The sequence below is a fragment of the Gorilla gorilla genome, chromosome X (genome assembly GCF_029281585.2).
Source record: "Gorilla gorilla gorilla isolate KB3781 chromosome X, NHGRI_mGorGor1-v2.1_pri, whole genome shotgun sequence".
Taxonomy (NCBI): Eukaryota; Metazoa; Chordata; class Mammalia; order Primates; family Hominidae; genus Gorilla; species Gorilla gorilla.
In genome coordinates this window covers 48,336,125-48,354,245 of record NC_073247.2, presented here as the reverse complement: position 1 = coordinate 48,354,245, position 18,121 = coordinate 48,336,125, and the positions used below count along the sequence as shown (strand labels likewise).

The 18,121-nt window shown below is 39.7% G+C and overlaps 3 protein-coding genes across 5 annotated transcripts in view; all 3 read right to left on the bottom strand.

Annotated features, from left to right (window-relative positions):
* The window catches only part of SYTL5 (synaptotagmin like 5), a 227,986-nt gene that overhangs the window by 137,074 nt on the left and 72,791 nt on the right, over positions 1 to 18,121 (bottom strand). Inside the window, exon 2 of one of the 3 annotated variants that reach the window (XM_063703298.1) lies at positions 13,960 to 14,095. The exons of the other annotated variants lie outside the window; for them this stretch is intronic. The gene's annotated coding sequence lies outside the window, so the exon portion shown is untranslated. The remainder of the gene's footprint in view (positions 1 to 13,959; positions 14,096 to 18,121) is intronic. 3 annotated transcript variants of the gene reach the window in all.
* Positions 1,854 to 2,565, bottom strand: H2AL3 (H2A.L variant histone 3). The gene has a single exon (XM_055375956.2). The coding sequence runs from the start codon at positions 2,412 to 2,414 to the stop codon at positions 1,971 to 1,973; it is 444 nt and encodes a 147-aa protein (XP_055231931.1). The 5' UTR covers positions 2,415 to 2,565; the 3' UTR covers positions 1,854 to 1,970.
* Positions 5,438 to 6,014, bottom strand: H2AP (H2A.P histone). Its single transcript, XM_004063992.5, has one exon. It carries the CDS (start codon positions 5,913 to 5,915, stop codon positions 5,562 to 5,564), a length of 354 nt encoding a protein of 117 aa, XP_004064040.4. The 5' UTR covers positions 5,916 to 6,014; the 3' UTR covers positions 5,438 to 5,561.

Below are 18,121 nucleotides of genomic sequence, written 5' to 3'. Positions count from 1 at the left end.
AGGGAACAGGAGACCTGGGCCTTCAAAATGCTTTGCTTCCCAAAAGATGCTCTAGGTGGGAGACCAGCCTGATAACCAGGCCTTGCGTTAAAGCCACAAAAAGTTGCCTTTACCCTCCAAGTCTCCTGCCCTCAGGCTTGACTCTGGGGCTTGTCTATCTTCACACATGAAGTTTTCTGCAGTCTTGACCTGAGTCTGGCACCAGCCTGCCCTGACACTGCTTGTGATCCCTGGCCTGGTTGGCAGCCACAGTCACCCCGGCCTCTGTCCTTGCCCACTTGGGCGTTAGTTTTCACACTCCCAGTAGGACACTGGCCACCAGTGCTGTCCTGACCACAGGATACAGGTCAGAGAGACTCCTTCCTCACCTTTCCCTCCCTCCTGTTAGAAATGCACAAAAGGCCTAAATATGGGTGGGCTCATGCCTTCCCAATTACAGTGATTCTCTCTGCCTCCCCACCTCCCCTGAGTGTAGAATTCCTTGCATGTGTGGAAGGGGGATCTGGCACGGTGATGCATTAGTCTGAAGCTATGCTGGCTGTGGCCCCCCACGATTCCTCTGAAACCCACGAGCACAGCTAAGCACAATTCTTAAAGGGATAGCAGTGCCTCCTGCTGACTCTCCCATGCCCCTTGACTCTGCAGAGAGCTTGCAACAGGGGCTCATCCAAGGTCAACCTCCAAACTCCACCTCAGGCATGAAACAGAGTCTGAAAGAGCCCAGAAGCCTGGGTCCTTACAAGGTCAGAGTGACCGTTAGTGTTGACGACTGCATAAACTGTAAGGTGACCACCTGACTACACAGAGGGACTCACCTGCCATGGGCCACCCACCTACTATGGCTTCTCCTGCCTTGAATGAAGTCCTCAGATGTGCATTCCAGTGTATCCAGGACATTATATCTGGTTCTACAATAAGCCACAGCCATAAGCAACATCAACAGCTTTTAAACACCAGACAGCTATTTAATCAACATGTCAAGATCTGAGGAAAATGATCAGTTCACTGCCATTACCCATCCTAGAGGGACTCACTTGAATGGAGGACACTGGACTAGCAGGAACACATACCCTGAAAACAAAGATGTTTCACTTTGGCAAGTGGAGAGGGTGCTGTTGTCACCATGATGTGATCAGCTGAAGGAGACTCCCTTCCTGCAGATGCTGGAGAGAGGCCTGCTTGCTGCTCAAATGCACAGAGGAGAAAGTGACGATCTGGGCTAAGGCTAGGAATGCTCTATAGCTCTCCATAAGGAATCATCCAGTGGTGGGGTGGGCATCTTCACAGTGAGTTGCCTGGGAATATAAGGTTCAGCGGAAATCATGTGGCAAGAAAGGCTTCTGGGATTCAGACAAGCATATCTCCCAAATAGCCCTAAGGACAATCCCAACACAATCTCCATGTAAATCCCCTGTCCCATGAAGTTCATGCCAGCCAGTGTGCCCTCTTTCCACCCACCTCTGTGGCCACCGCCCTCTGACTTCAGATCTTTGCTATCCTGAATAAAGCCTCCCGCACCTCAGTCAGAGTCTGCAGCTCCACCCCAGGCCCCAGCATCAGGCTGGGAATTCAACAAGCCTCGGAGGACCCCAGCCAACTCCCTGGCCTCACAAGGCCTTCCTGTTCAGAGAAAATGAGGAAGTCTCGGTGTCTTTATCCCAGCCAGTTCCTCCCCACAGGGCCGGCGCCCTCACTGTCACCATTGGAAACTGCCCCCTCTAAATCACTGATTCAAACACTCCACACTGGCCACCCCTTCCCCCGCTTCAGCTCTCTGGGGATAGCTTCTCCTTGATGTCTCACAGACACCTCCAACCCAAAGCAACGGAAAGGGAGACGAGTCAGGAGCACTGTCATGCATTTACACAGTTTAATAGCTTGGGCAGATGGAAGCAACCTGGGGTCTTTCATCTATGCGAATTTTGGCATCTGGAGGAGGTTGCTGATGAAGTCCCGCATGGCTCCGAAACTCAGGAATCCTTCCTCCTCCTTTTTCTCCTCCTCCTCCTCCTTCCCCCCATCACCACCAGCACCACCATCTCCTCCTCCTTCTCTTCCTCCTCCTCTTCCTCCTCAGGTTGGGGCATTTCTTCTACTTGAGAGTGGGTGTCATCTTCCAACTCCAAGATCCATCTGAGCTGCTCATCCTTTTGCAGTGCCCTCTTCACGTGTTCTGGGGTGATGCACAGCCTGCAGCTGTTCTTGACCTCCTTGCCCACCTTTTCCAGGATGTTGGCTGTCAGATACTCGAGAACACCAGCCAGGAAAACAGGTGTGGTTGAGCTCAGGTGCCGGGCATGCTGACTTTCTCGCAGGCAGTGTTCCAAGTGGCTGACAGGAAACTGCAGCTCTGCTCTTCTGGAATGGGAAAGGCGTTGTCTCCTAGGCCTACAGAGCATTTTGTTTCCAGCCATGAGGAATTGCTGGGTTTTGCCCCAATTGGCACAGCTTGATTTTCCTGCTGGCCTGAGCCTCTCAAGGTACCAGTGCTTATTGCCACCCACTGTATCCCTGTGCTCCAGCCCCTCATTGGTCAGGGAGTTGCCTTTGTGACAACCTCCACTTTTTGATGTCGTTGGTGTCCACTGGGCTCTGATCAGGCCTCAGCCTAGAAAAGCCCATGAGAGGAACCTGGTCACCCTAGCAACTGGAACTTCCTTTTGAGAGGGACCTGGTTGCCCCAGTAACCGGAGCTTCTTTTTGAAAGGAACCTGGTCGCCCTAGTAACTGGAACTTCTTTTTGAGAGGAACCTGGTCACCCTAGCAACTGGAACTTCTTTTTGAGAGGAACCTGGTTGCCCTAGTAACTGGAACTTCTTTTTGAGAGGAACCTGGTCACCCCAGTAACTGGAACTTCTTTTTGAGAGGAACCTGGTTGCCCTAGCAGCTGGAACTTCTTTTTAAGGAAAAGCTCATTTTCTGTTTAACATTTTAGCAAAAAATTGTGTCAATGAAAGTATTGTCCTGTCTTTAGGACACCACTCCAGGTTCTTTAAGTTTAGCCTTGCATTGTCTGTGAGCTAATTTACATTCCCTCTAGAAGCTGTAAGTCACTTACAGACATGTTCACTGCCTTGCTCCCAATTTTGCCTCCATGTATACATTTACTTAAACATTCATGATCAATATTCCTATGTTTATTCTTTGAATTCTCTTTTGAATGGCTTATAATATCCGCCAATTTCCTCACGAGTTAATCGATTGTTTCAACGCATTTCCATATCATAGGTGTTTGAGTGTTATGATTTTACTCTGTTGGAAAATACGTTTTACCTGTTTTTAAAGGTCACAATGTTATACCCAGTGGATTCATCTATCAGAGCTAGGCAAACTTGGTGACAGAGATGTGTGCTTCATGCTTGGTTAAACCCAGGAATGTCTTTGCTTGCCTCATCTAGGTGACTCCAAAGCCCAAATAAGTCTTTGTTCATTGTGTTTTTCTAATTTTAGTTTCAACATTTAATTTTTATTTCAATATTTTTCTCTACTAATTCTGTATTTTGTTGTTGTTGTTGTTCATTGACATTAGGTAAATTATTTTCATTGTTGACCAAATGGTTGGGAATTCAGTTTTAGGATCCAACCATCTGGAGAGCTGTGTAAATGAGTTAATGATTCATAGAAATACAGTCTCTGTTGTGTAAAAGACAACAGAAAATCTGGTTTGACAGTCTTTTGTCCATTTGTCTATTTATAGCTCAAATCAATTAAGAATTTTATACTCTCTTAGAGGAGAACAGTTTTTTTTTTGATATTTGGATCAGAGAACTTTACTGTTTCTGTTTATACTTGACTCATGGTTTAAATTGTAGAACTGAAGCTATAAGCTCTATTTCTCTGTGCCTATATGTCTATGTGCTTGTAATTCTGAAATAGCTCCACCTCTGATTGTGTGATTATGTAAAGTTTTCCTACCTCTGGATGGTATTGACGTGTTCGATTATAAAGTCTCTTTTGCTTACATAAATTAAATATTCCCAAATTCCTCCTGTCTCTCCACAGGGCTCAGCAGGATGTGGTTCTCACAGCCAGTGGCCTAAGTCCCCAATGGTCACCTGAGAACCAGGACCACTGCACCTTGGGGAAGCCTGCCTACAGGTCTGCTGTTAGGGAAGGAAGGAGATGCAACTGTTTATTAAGGGGGACCCTGTGCATGCACTGTGTGGAACAGCAGTTTACAGGCACAAGTGGACTCAATCTTGGGAAAACCCACAGATGGAGAGACTTTTACTACCCCCATTTTACACATGAGGAGGACTGCTCAGAGGGAGTAATTGAAGGTCTAATATCACATGTCCAGGAAGTGGTGAACTGGGATCTGAAACCCAGGCCCTCAGCTCCCATTGTTGGAGCCGGCTGTGCAGCCTCTGACCAACCCTCTGTGAAAGGCCAGCAGGCAGCAGACTGTGGCTCCCAAGGACCCAAGGAAGAGGTGGAAACCTAAAATGTGGGCACTCACAGGCAAGGGGACAGATTGCTACAACACTTGATGTGACACCTCTTTTAAACTTAGCACAGAGCAGGAAGTTTTGAAAAGGATTGCACGTGCTTTAGAGGCCGCCACTTGGGACAGAATTATTTCTATACCTCTTAAAACATGGATTGAGTCACTAATAATCCTTTGGTGCTCTATGCAATATATGGTAATTATAATGAATAAGTATTTAATTTAAAAATGAAATTGTTAATCGTGTTTTAAATGAAATACATTTATAATTAAGCTGATTCATTAATAATTAACAACCATTAAGAACTTCTTGAATTGCCCATCTTAGGCCAGATCATAAATTTTATATATTCTTTTGATTTATTTTACCAGTGTCCTGAAGAGAGGACAAAAAGATATATTCACAGCACTAGCTAATAATCCCTGTCTCAAATCCGCTTTCATAATAAGGCAGGGCATAAAGAAATAAGAAATGAAATCCAGCAGGCCATCATTTCTTTTTTGCATTTTTCATGATGGTTTCTCCTTCACTCCTCAATCTCCATGTAAAGCCCCTGTCCCATGAACTTCATGCCAGCCAGTGTGCCCCTCTCCACCCACCCCTGTGGCCACCGCCTTCTGACTTCAGACCTTTGCTATCCTGAATAAAGCCTCCCGCACCTCAGTCAGAGTCTGCAGCTCCACCCCAGGCCCCAGCATCAGGCTGGGAATTCAACAAGCCTCAGAGGCCCCCAGCCAACTCCCTGGCCTCACAAGGCCTTCCTGTTCAGAGACAATGAGGAAGTCTCGGTGTCTTTATCCCAGCCAGTTCCTCCCCACAGGGCCGGCGCCCTCACTGTCACCATTGGAAACTGCCCCCTCTAAATCACTGATTCAACCACCACACTGGCCACCCCTTCCCCCGCTTCAGCTCTCTGGGGATAGCTTCCCCTTGATGTCTTACAGACACCTACAACCCAAAGCGACAGAAACTGAGAGGAGTCAGAAACATACTCATGGATTTACATCCTTTAATAGCACTTGTTGATGACAACAGCAGATATTCCTCAGCTGTGACACATTTTTGCCCTGGCTAAGCCTGTGAGGATCCCTTCAAGGCTCTGGGACCCAGTCTTCAGTCACTCTTCCTGGATTTGGGCATCTCATCAAACAAAAAGCGAGTCACATCACTCTCAGCGCTGTGGGGCTCACGGTTGTTGTCCACTTCTCTCTCCCCATCTTGTGAAGTGTTGTGCATACTGCCATTGTTGCTGGCCTCCAAGCCTACCTGCTCCATGATGTAGTCAGCAAGGCAATCGAGCAAGGTAAGGAGGGTATTTATTGTGGAGGAACTCTGGCTTTGGGCGTCTCGTTCATCTTGCACAACGTGGTCCACGAAGCTCATAGGGACCTGTAGCTCATTTCTAGAAGGGTCTTGAGTCTGGTTGTTATTTGTAGACGAGTTCTTACAGTTCTTTTTCTCTGACATGATGTTTGCTGGGTTTGGCTCTCATCAGCTCTGCTTGATTCTCTAGCTCAAGTAGGTCTCTGAGGACACTGGTGCTTAGTCCTGCCTATTGTATCCCTCTGCTCCAGGCCCTGATTGGTCAGGGAGCTAGCTGCCTTTGTGACATCCCTAGACTTTGTGATTTCATTGGTGTCCACTGGTCCCTTATCAGACCTCAGCCTAGAAATGTCTATGACACTGATCTAGTCACCCTAATGACTGAACCTTGATTTTGAGAGAACTATAACTCTCTACCTGATTTTGACATTATAAAAATAAATGTGTGCTTCAGTGGAAAACTTTGGTCTATCTTTAGGACACCACTGCAGGTTATCTGATTCTAGCCTTACATTATCTGTGAAGTCTTTTATAGCCTTTTGTTAGTTGTAGGCTGCTGATACATGTACAGCATATTCTTTAGTAGAGGTTCGGTTGTTCTTCAACTTATGAAACCAGTTTTGCCTCCATTTACACAATCATTTAATATTACTGATGAATATTCCCATATCAACTCTTTGGTTTCCCTTTTGAAGCAGTCATAACATCTTTTTCTTTTAGCATGTGTTCATTTCATATCTGTATGAGTGTCATGATTTTACCCTATTTGAAAAATATATTTTAGTCATTTTTCAATTAATAATAAGATGCTCAGCCGGGCGCAGTGGCTCACTCCTGTAATCCCAGCACTGTGGGAGGCCGAGGCGGGCGGATCACAAGGTCAGGAGATCGAGACCACGGTTAAACCCCATCTCTACTAAAAATAAAAATAAAAAAAATTAGCCGGGCGTGGTGGCGGGTGCCTGTAGTCCCAGCTACTTGGGAGGCTGAGGCCAGAGAATGGTGTGAACCCGGGAAGTGGAGTTTGCAGTGAGCCGAGATCGTGCCACCACACTCCAGCCTGGGAGACAGAGTGGGACTCCATCTCAAAAATAATAATAATAATAATAAGATGTTCAATAAGTTTACCTGTCAGTGCCAGGTAAACAGTTGATAGAGAAGTGCATCTTGTGCTCAGTTTAAGCCCAGATGTGTATTTCTTGTCCCTCTTAGGTGAAGCCAAAGCACTAAGAAATGTTTCTTTTCTATTATTTAATTTTCCTCTCTACTAATTCTGTGTTTTCCCTTTGACTTTGGTTCATTTACAGCCAATAACTTTGCCATTCCACAAGGGAAAAAGTGGAAAGAAAAAGGAGTCTCAAATCCAAACATTTTCAAAATCCAACCATTAGGTTTCAAGGCCTGAGAATATTCTAAGGCTTGAGACTCCTCCCTTTGATGACTCTGATCCTATGACTTCACCTGGGGTCATAAATCTGCCCTCTGGCCTCTAGGTTCTGCCCTCAGTCATTGTTCCTTTATTTTGAATGGTAGCATATGTTTACAGCTGAGCAGTTTTATCAGCCTGCTTCCTCCTGTCAAATTTTGAGAGTCCTATAGCCTTCTTTCATTTCTTCCTCTATTTGTCCCTTTCAGTCTAAGCTGGCATTGTTTCTGCTGATATAACATTGTCAAAAACTTACAGGTCTTTTATGTATGTCATGGGGATTCATGCCATTAGACAAGAGGCTTCTTCAAGATCCCTCATAGAAAATCCCATCTCTATTCCTTGCTTATTCTGAGAAGCACACCCCATATCTCTTCAAAACACCATCTATGTGATTGAATACTTTGATCTTTTGATCCCTTAAAGGCACTAACAAAAGGATGTCTAGCCACGCCCTTGATTTTATCTCTGGAGGATGATTTTGTGGCAATGAATTTCCTAATTTTGGTGTCTTTTGCAATCTGGATAGGCTGAAAATTTCTCATATCATTGAATTCTGGTTTCTTTTTGCTTAACAGTTCTTCCCTCAATTTATGTCTTTCCTCTGGCATTTCACTATAAACAGCAATAAAAAACAGGCCATTCCTTTAATCCTTTGCATGAAAATCTGCTCAGCTAAATATTCAAGTTCATTGCTTACAAGTCCTGCTTTCCACATAATTGTAGAGCACAATTCAGGTAGGATTTCTGATGCTATATAACACAAACTCCCTTTTCCGATATTATGTTACTAATTTCTTTCTAAGCATTCACCAGCAACACCTTTGACATTTTATTTCTATCAATAGTTTGTTTATGATAATTTAGGTGTTCTCTAAGACAATATAGACTTTCTCTACTGTGTTCCTCATGTCTGAGCTCTCACCAGGAACACTTTGAACATTCATATTTCTATTAATGATCTGTTCAACATAATCTAAGGTTGTTATATAATGCTCCTGAAAATTATTCCAGTCTACAGCCATTATCCAGTTGCAAAGCCACTTCCACATTTTTAGATATTTCTTATAGCAGCAACCCACTTCCAGGGACCAAACATTGTGATAGATCCCTATGGCTGCTCTAATGAATTGCCATAAATTTGGTAGCTTTAAAATACACGCATTTAGTATCTTACAAACCTGGAGGTCAGAAGTTCAAAATCAGTTTCACTAGGCTGAAAATAAGGTGTCAACATTGCCATACTCCCTCTGGGGACTCTAGAGGAGAGTCTGTTTCCTTGACTTTCCCAGCTCCTAGAGCTGCATTCCTTATCTCATGGGCCCCTTCCTTCCTATTTACAGCCAGCAGCATAGCATTTTTCTTCAGTAGTCACATTTCCTTCTTCTGTGTCAAATTTGCCTCTGCCTCACTCTTTTATGAACTTGTGTGATTGACCTTAGGTTCTATCAGATAATACAGAATAATCTCCCATCTTCCACAATCATCTTTGTGAATTCTCTTTTTCCATATAAGGCAACATTCATAAGTGCAAGAGGTTAGGATCGAAGTATCTTTGGGGACCATTACTCGGCCTACCACAGGAGTTATTTCCAGGAAACTCTGGCAGGGAAGAGAGGAATTGAGACAGAGAAGGAAAGGAAGCAAACAAAGTATTTGTTATCAAGCAGCTAATGTCACTGTAAAACTTTAGAGAACGCTGTAGAAAACACATCTTCCGGGGGCAGATGATGTCCCACTGTTCTGGACTGTCATATTATTGAGCACAGTGGGCTCTGATCACCTAATGAAAGGTCTCACACAAAGAAATAAAGGTTCTGACATTTGAAAGTCAGGCAAATATCTACTTAAATGGTATGAGCTGTTGGAGTATGGACAGGGCACTGACAGCATCTTCTATACCCAGAAATGTTTGTATACCCTCCTAATAAAGCCTTTCCTTTTCTTCTTACCTCATGCCTGCTGTTTCATCCTTTCATGTAGCTACCTGGCATCAGACACTGAGGTAGATGCTGGATATTCAATGTTAAGCAAATTAGGCATTATCTCATCCTTATGAAACATCCAGTCTAGTAGGAAAGACAGATGTTAAAACAAACACCCAAACAAATATGTATTTCAAATTTATTGTGCATGATCAAAAGCAGAGTTTATACACTTTAGCACTATTGACATTTTGGACTGAATAATTCTTTGTTTTGTGGCATAAAGGCTGTTCCTGGTAAAAAAGGACAGCAGTACCTTGGCCCCTATCCACTAGATAGTAGCATCTTCCAGTTGTGATGTCAAAAAGTAGCCAGAGGACAAAATTATTCTCAATTAATAGTCACTTATTCACATTTAAAATGTTATTTTAAATGTTATTTTAAGGATGTAATTTACATAGGGTTATGGAGGAATGTTGAAATGACATTGAACCTTAGAACTGTCACAAGAATAAGGAATGAGTCAGAGAAGTGGTAAGATAAATAACATTCCATGGACAAATCCCCAGACTAGTAAAGTATTTGGCGTGTTTTAAATGAAAGCTAGTAAGTATGCTGAACCTGAGTGCAAAAAATGAGAGTGTAAATGATGAGTTAATGGGTGCAGCACACCAACATGGCGCATGTATACATATGTAACAAACCTGCATGTTGTGCACATGTACCCTAAAACTTAAAGTATAATAATAAAAAAAATTTAAAACTCTTATGAGTTATAATAGTAATAGAAACCTGCTTACTGCTCCCTTGTTTGCTACCTGTACTTCTTCAAATGATAAAAAGCTTCATCACTACCTTAGTTCACCAAAATGCTTCAGCACAAGTGTACTATATGAATCACTATTGATCTGTCTTGCAAGAAGACATGGGTAGTGAGAATAAAAGTGAGAACTTCCACTATTGAATGAGGTTCTCAAAGCGGGGGAATAAGGGAGGAGACCACCCCTCATATTGTCTTATGCCCAATTTCTGCCTCCAAAGAAAGAAGAAGTAAAAACTAAAAGGCAGAAATGAAATCCACAAGCAGACAGCCCGGTGCCACACCCTGGGCCTGGTAGTTAAAGATCGACCCCTGACCTAATCGGTTATGTTATCTAAAGATTACAGACATTGCATAGAAAAGCACTGTGAAAATCCCTGTACTGTTCTGTTCTGTTCTAATTACCGGTACATGCAGCCCCAAGTCACATACCCCGTGCTTGGTCAGTCAATCACGACACTCTCATGTGGACCCCCTTAGAGTCATGAGCCCTTAAAAGGGACAGGAATTGCTCACTCGGGGAGCTCAGTTGTTGGAGACGTGAGTCTTGCCGAAGCTCCTGGCTGAATAAAGCCCTTCCTTCTTTAAAAAAAAAAAATAGTGTCCTTTGAAACACAAAAGTTTTTATTTTGATAAAAATAAAGTCCGATTTATCTATTCTTTTCATTTGATGCCTGTGTTTTTTCACATATAAGAATCGATTGCCCAAAAAGAGGTCATGAAGATTTTTTTCCTATGTTTTTTCCAAAAGTTTTATGGTTTTAACTTTTGCATTTAGTTCTTTGATTCATTTTGAGTTAATTTTTTTATATAGTCTAAGGTTAGGGTCCAATTTCTTTCTTTTGCATGTGGCTATGCAGTTATACCAGCACAATTTGTTTGATAGTGCTCTTCCTTCCCCATTGAATGGTCAAAAAACATTTGACTATAGATGTATGGGTTTATTTCTGGACTCTCAATTTGATTCCACTAATCCATTTGTCTATGTTTACACCAGTTCCAATGTCTTGATTACTGTTGCTTTGTAATACATTTTAAATAAGGAAATGTAAGTTATTCAATTTTGTTTTTAAATATTTTTTTAATTAGTCTGAGTCCCTTGAAATTTCATATGAATTTTACATTCCACTTGTGAATTTCTAAAAAAGAAATAAACTGGGATTCTGATAGGGATGGATTATGTTAAATCTGTAGGTAAATTTGGGGAATATTGCCAATCTGACAATATTAAATCTTCTAATCCATGAAAATGATATGTTTTTCCATTTATTTAAATGTTTACTTTTGCAACAATATGTTGTAATTTTCAGAGTATAGTTTTTGCCCTTCTGTTGTGATATTTATTCCTAAATATTTTATTATTTTAGGTTGCATTATAATTATTTTTCTTAATTTCCTTTTCAGGTTGTTCATTGGAAGTGTATAGAAAGACAATTGATATTTTTGTTTTTAACATTTTTTCTTTGTTTACATTTATGCTCGTAACTCAGACAATTGATTTTTATATATTGATCTTGTATCCCATAAACCTTGCTGAACTCATTTACTAGTTCTAATAGACTTTTAGTGGATTCTTTAGGATATTCTATATATAAGATAATGTTATTCATGAATAGAGTTAATTTTACTTCTTCCTTTCTAAACTAGATGGCTTTTACTTGTTTCTTTGCTTAACTACCCTGGGTAGAACCCATAGTACAATATTGAGTAGAAGTGGTTAGAGCAGACATTCTGTTTTGTTCCTCATCTTAGGGGAAAAACATTCAGTCTTTCACTATTAAGTATGATGTTGGCTGTAGGTTTTTCATAGATACCCTTTATCAAGTTGAGGAAGTTCCTTTCTATTTCTAGCTTGTTGAATATTTTTTATCTTGAAATGGTTTTGGATTTTGTCAAATTATTTTTCTAAATCAATTGAGACTATTATATGTTTTTTCCATTGACGTAGTGTGTTACATTAATTGATTTTGGAGTGTTAAACCAACTTGGCCTTGCTAGGATAAATCCCACTTGGTCATGGTGTACAATTCTTTTTATATGTTGCTGGATTCAAGTTCCTATTATTTTCTTGAAGGTTTTTGTACCCATATTCATAAGATATATGGTCTGTAGTTTTCCTTTCTTGTGATGTCTTTATCTGGCTTTGGTATCTGGGCAATGCTGGCATCATAGGATGATTTAGGAAGTTAGCCCTCCTTTTCCATTATTTTGTAAGAGTTTGTGAAGAATTAGTATTAATTGTTCTCTAAATATTTGGTAGCATTCACCAATGAAGCCATTTGGGCCTGGGCTTTTCTTGGTAGGTAGTTTTTTGATTACTAATTCAATCTATTTAATTCTTAGAAGAAGTCTATTCAGATTATCTATTTCTTCTTGAGTCAGTTTCAGTAGTTTATGCCTTTCTAGTAATTTGTCCATTTTATCTAAGTTATCTAATTTATTGAAATAAAATTGTTCATGGCCTTTCCTTATGATAATTTTTATTTCTGCAATGTCAGTAGTAATATTCCCTTTTCATTACTGATTCCAGCAATACGAATTCTCTCTTTTTTATTGTCTAGCTAAAAGTCTGTCACATTTGTCGTCTTTTCTAAGAACAAGCTTTTAGTTTCTTTAATTTTCTCTATTTTTTTGAATTCACTATTTTATTAATTTCTGCTCCAGTCTGTATTATTTCCTTTCTTCTGCTAGCTTTGAGTTTAGTTTGCCCTTCTTTTTTCAGTCTCTTAGGTGGAAGGTTAATTTATTGATTTGAGATCCTCTTTCCTTTTAAATATACATCTGTGTTTACATCTATACATTTCCCTCTAACCACTGCTTTAGCTGCATCTCATAAGTTTAGGTATGTGATGTTTATATTTTCATTCATCCCTAATTATTTTCTAATTTTCATTTTGGTTTCTTCTTCCACCCATTGTTTTTTAGGAGTGTGTCATTTACTTTCCACAGATTTGTGGGTTTCCTACATTTCTTTCTGTTATTTGTTTGTAGTTTCACTCCATTGTGGAAAGAAAAAACAGTGGACATTTTTTCTATCCTTTTAAATTTAATGAGGTTTATTTTATGGCCTAGCATATGGTCTATTCAGAATGTTCTGTGTGCACTTGAGAAAAATAAACATCCTACTTTGTTGGGTAGAGTGTTGTATGCAAGCCTAATAGGTCTAGTTGGTTTGTGGTGTTCAAATATCCTCTTTATTGTTTATGTTCTACCTACTTCTCTCCATTACTGGAAGTGTGGTATTGAGTCTCTATTATTGTTAAATTGTCTATTTATTGCTTCATATGTTTTGGTGCTCTGTTGTATAGATGATCATTATTGTTATATCTTCCCGGTGGGTTGACCCTTTTATCATTTGAAAATGTCCCTCTTTATCTCTAGTAGCATTTTTTTATTTTAATATATGTTTTCTATGACATTAATATAGCCACTCCAGCTTTCTTGTGGTTGTTATTTGCACGATTATGTTTTGCCATTGTTTTACTTACAATCAATTTTTGTCTTTGAATCTAAAGTATGTTTTCTATAGACAACACACGTTGGATCTTGTTTTTTAATTCAGCCTGACAAACTGCCTTTTATTTGGACTGTTTAATCCATTTGCATTTGATGCTATTACTAATATAGTTAGATTTACCTCTGCCATTTTACTTTTTGTTTTTTATAGCTTACATGTCCTTTTTGTTCCTATATTACTGCTTTACTGCTTCCTTTTGCATTAAATGAATATTTTCTACTGTAGAATTTTCTTTATTTTTTCACTATATTTTCTTGAGTTATTTCCTTAGTCATTTCTTTAGGGCTTATCATATGTTAACTTATCAGAAACTGAATTCCATTGAGATACAGAGACATTATTTCTATATAGTTCTATTTATTTCCCCATTTTTGTGGTCTTATTATTATATATTAAATCTATAAATTCTACAAACCCAGCAATACATTGACATAATTATTATTTTATATATTTTATGTATTGGAAAGAAGTTGAGAGAAAAAGAGCAAACATATACTTACAGCTTTTGTTATATGAACCTTCTTATTTCTCATTTATGGTTCTCTTCATTTGTTTCTGTGGATTTCAGCTATCATCTGGAGTCACTTCCTTAACGCAATATGGCTTTTCTCCCACCAATCCCCTTTTGTGGTATTACTGGAAAAATAGATTACATTTCTATATACTACATGTATGACATACATTATTTACATATTGCTTTATACAATTGCTTTTTAAATCAGTTAAGAGAAGATAGGAAAAAATACATGTATACTCTCTTTCATAATTACATAATTACCTTTACCAGTGCTCTGTTTATCTTACTTATTTAGTCATTATTTGCATAGATGTGAATTACTATCTGGGATCACTTGTTTTCAGCCTGAAGAACTTTCTTTAATTTTTTTAAATTCTTTTTTTCTTTCTGCTCCTCAAATTGGGCAATCTCAGTTGACAAATCATGAAGTTCATGGGTTCTTTCTTCTGCCATTCAAATATACTAGTCAGCCCTCTATTGAACTTTACATTTCAGTTATTATAACTCTCAAATCCAGAATTTCAATTTGGTTCCTTTTTATGATTTCTATCTCTTTATTAGTAAACTCTATTTGATGTGGCATTTTCATATCTTCCTTTACTTCTTTAATCACAGTTTCCATTAGTCCTTTGAAGATATTTATAATTACAACTTTAAAGTCCTTGTCTGTTAAATCACATATCTTGTTGCTCTCACGGGCAGCTTCTGTTGCCTGCTTTTTTCTGGTATATGGATTATACTTTCCTGTTTCTTTGAATGTCTTACAATTTTGTGTTGGAAACCAGAAACTTTAGATAATATGTTGTGGCAACTCTGGGTATTGGTCCCCTCTAAGTACTTACTGTTTTCTGCCTGTTTGTTTAGTGACTGGTTAGATTATTTTAGTGAAGTGTAGTTCAACTCACTCTCCCTCTCTTGCAGTATAAAACCTTTGATGCTGCTCCTCATGAGGTGCAGACTTGGGAATGACCATAGTTACCCTGGGATGACATTGGTTTGGGCAGACCTCTCTTTTTCTCTTTCCCTGATCACATCCAGCCATTAAATTCCACAAATTACTGGTTGATTGTTCTGTTGCTTCTAACATAGGGCATAAATTGCTCCATAGACTGATCCAATGTAGTCTGGGCTCTCTTGACAGGTTAGTTACCTAGGTCAATGTTTAAAATTTGCTCTCAGGCCGGGCGCGGTGGCTCATGCCTATAATCCCAGCACTTTTGGAGGCTGAGGCAGTTGGATCGTTTGAGCTCAGGAGTTTGAGAGCAGCCTGGGAAACATGGAGAAACCCCATCTCTACAAAAAAATACAAAAATTAGCTAGGCATGGTGGCATGCACCTGTAGTCCCACCTGCTCAGGAGGCTGAGGAGGGAGGATTGTTTGGGCCCAGGAGGTTGAAGCTGCATTAAGCTGTGATCGCGCCACTGCACTCTAGCCTAGATGACCTTGTCTCAAAAATAAAATAAAAATAAAATTTGTTCTGTCCCCAGTAGGGCTCCTCACAGCTGTCCTTTTCCAAGCTCCTCTCCAGCAAAGCAGTCGGCTTACAGTTTTGTCTATATCTCTGATCAATTTAGCAATCTACTCTCAACTGTCTTTTAAAACAACTTCCACTGTTTTTGAGAATGCCATTAGGCTTGAATTTCTCCACTTCCTCTTGCAAATAAAGTCAGTTCCTTTGGAAGAGATTCACTGTTCTCTCTTTTATGGCCTGCTTCTCCTCCGGGGAATAATCTCTATACCTTGGCTCTCAAGCTGGGAATGGAGATAATGGCATATTATTCTCTGAGTGACATCCCTGTCATAGGAGCTGAACACTTCTGAACGTAGGTAGTAACATTAGTTCTTCTCAGCTTGCCTCTCTCCATGTGGATCACACATGGATTAGAACCTATGCAAAGATGATCAGGTCCCAGTATACTCAATGTTGCCACACCTAAGGTAGAGAGATTCCATCCTATATACTGGAGGCTAGGATGAAGAAGCAAGCCCCCACTTCTTGGTCACTCTTGTCCAGAACTTAGCCTTAGCAACAGGTAGCTGCGGGCAGGTTAAAAAATGCTGAAGTCCTGAACTTCTCTTAAAGGTAGCCCTTGGAATGGAAACTGGAGGGAGAAGGAACCCTGTGTTCTTTGCTGTACCAGTCCTAAGTGGAGTTTCCATTTCACTAAGTTTGAAGGGGAGAAGAATAGGCTGGGTCTTAGTTCAAATACCATAGACTTTTGTTATTCTCACCAATTTTAATAGATTTTCTTAAATATTTATTCACTTGCTATACGCCTTTAGGATCATTTCTAGAGATTTTAAGTGGTTGAGTTTGCAGAGCATCTCACACTGTTATACTGAAAGTAGAATTCTGGTTGTTTTTTGATTTACTAAGGCTTGCCAGTTTATTACGCAGCATTATTGGGGCAATAGATAACTGTTGCACACTACCTAATTGTGGAACCACTAGAACCCCAGGCTCCCAGTACTTCGTCGGGAATCCAGAGTATTTCCTCTATTGGCAATTGAAACCACCATATGGATTTAGTGCATGAAAACACTTCTATGATACATAATCCAGTGGTCTGAAAAACACTTCATTATGTAATTTACAAAAGTGACAAATTAAGTCATGTTGGAAGAATTTTACTTATAGATAGGTGCAAAGGAAGTTTGATTCTTTAGGCAGTAAGAAATGGCATCATTCTCAGCAAACTCGCAAGAACAAAAAACCAAACACCGCATGTTCTCACTCATAGGTGGGAGTTGAACGATGAGAACACATGGACACAGGAAGGGGAATATCACACACCGGGGCCTGTCGTGGGGTGGGGGGAGGGGGGAGGGAAAGCATTAGGAGATATACCTAATGTAAATGATGAGTTAATGGGTGCAGCACACCAACATGGCACATGTATACATATGTAACAAACCTGCACATTGTGCACATGTACCCTAGAACTTAAAGTATAATAAAAAAAAGAAAAGAAAAGAAAATTTAAAAAAAGAAATGGTCAAGCATTTACTCTATTACAGAGAAAAAGTACTCTCACAATTCAGTGGCAAGCAAACACAAGACTGAAGATCTGTCTTCAGTTAGGAGGAGCCACCACTCCATTTGAAAACATTTCATGAAAGCTAAGCTTGCAGAGTGAGATCTTCCCTCAGACATTTCGCCAGAATGAGAGGGAAAGTGGAGAGTGGTTATTATCACACCTAAAAACCTCCTTACTTTAATTCCAGAGTCAGAAAGATAGTCTATCTAGTATGCTTTATTCATAATACAAACTGTGAAAGAAAAAAATAAAAACTCAGAACCCAATTCACTATCCAAAAGGAAAAAAAATTAAGCTGAAGGCTGAGTCATGCAAGAAACTGTCTTTCCTTTTGTTCAGAAGCAGATAGCTAGAGATTAAAGATTTAATATCCCCACAGCGGCTACACTATGTTCACCTTATCTTATGTAAAGTGAGATGAATACATAATTAACCTTTCCCCTACCTGCTCCTTTTCTCTTGCAACATGTGGATTCAGTAATGTGACTATAACCTCCTTCTTTCCCCTCCCGCCCACTTTTCCCTTTTAAATATTGAAGCCCTCAAAATCATCTTTGGAGAAAGGCACAGACCACAGACTGTTTGTGTAATTTCATGTTTTTTCTTCTGGACATTTCCTTATCTTTGGCAAAATAAACTTCTAAATTGATGGAGACCTGTCTCACACACTCTTTGGTTACAAAACAAAATGTCAAAATCACTGTATGTATTTCACTGCAAAAATTTCACTTACAATTTGTGTTCATAATAGATTAAATTAAATATTAAGTTAAATAATATATTAAGTTAAAATCATTATGTTATAATACAGAATGTACTGCACAATCTCAGCTTTAAAATGTTTACCCTTCCTTCTTCTCCTGAACCTCCATTTTCAGCTCACCTTCTCCCCTTTATAGCCAGTAAATGTACTCAAGATCCTTAAAGACCCAAATAAAACATTTTTTTCATCTTTGAAGCTTTTGTCAGTTTTCTAGGTTATTTTGTTCTCATATTTGGGCTCCAATGGTACTCTCTAAAAGATAATACACCAATATGGTATTAGTTATCACTTCTGCATGGAAGGTCATTTGTATTTTCCTCTTTCTACTTGTCTATATTTCATA

Excerpts from the sequence above, each read along its gene's own strand:
- H2AP (XM_004063992.5), bottom strand. The coding sequence starts at position 5,915 with ATGTCAGAGAAAAAGAACTGTAAGAACTCGTCTACAAATAACAACCAG.
- H2AL3 (XM_055375956.2), bottom strand. The coding sequence starts at position 2,414 with ATGGCTGGAAACAAAATGCTCTGTAGGCCTAGGAGACAACGCCTTTCC.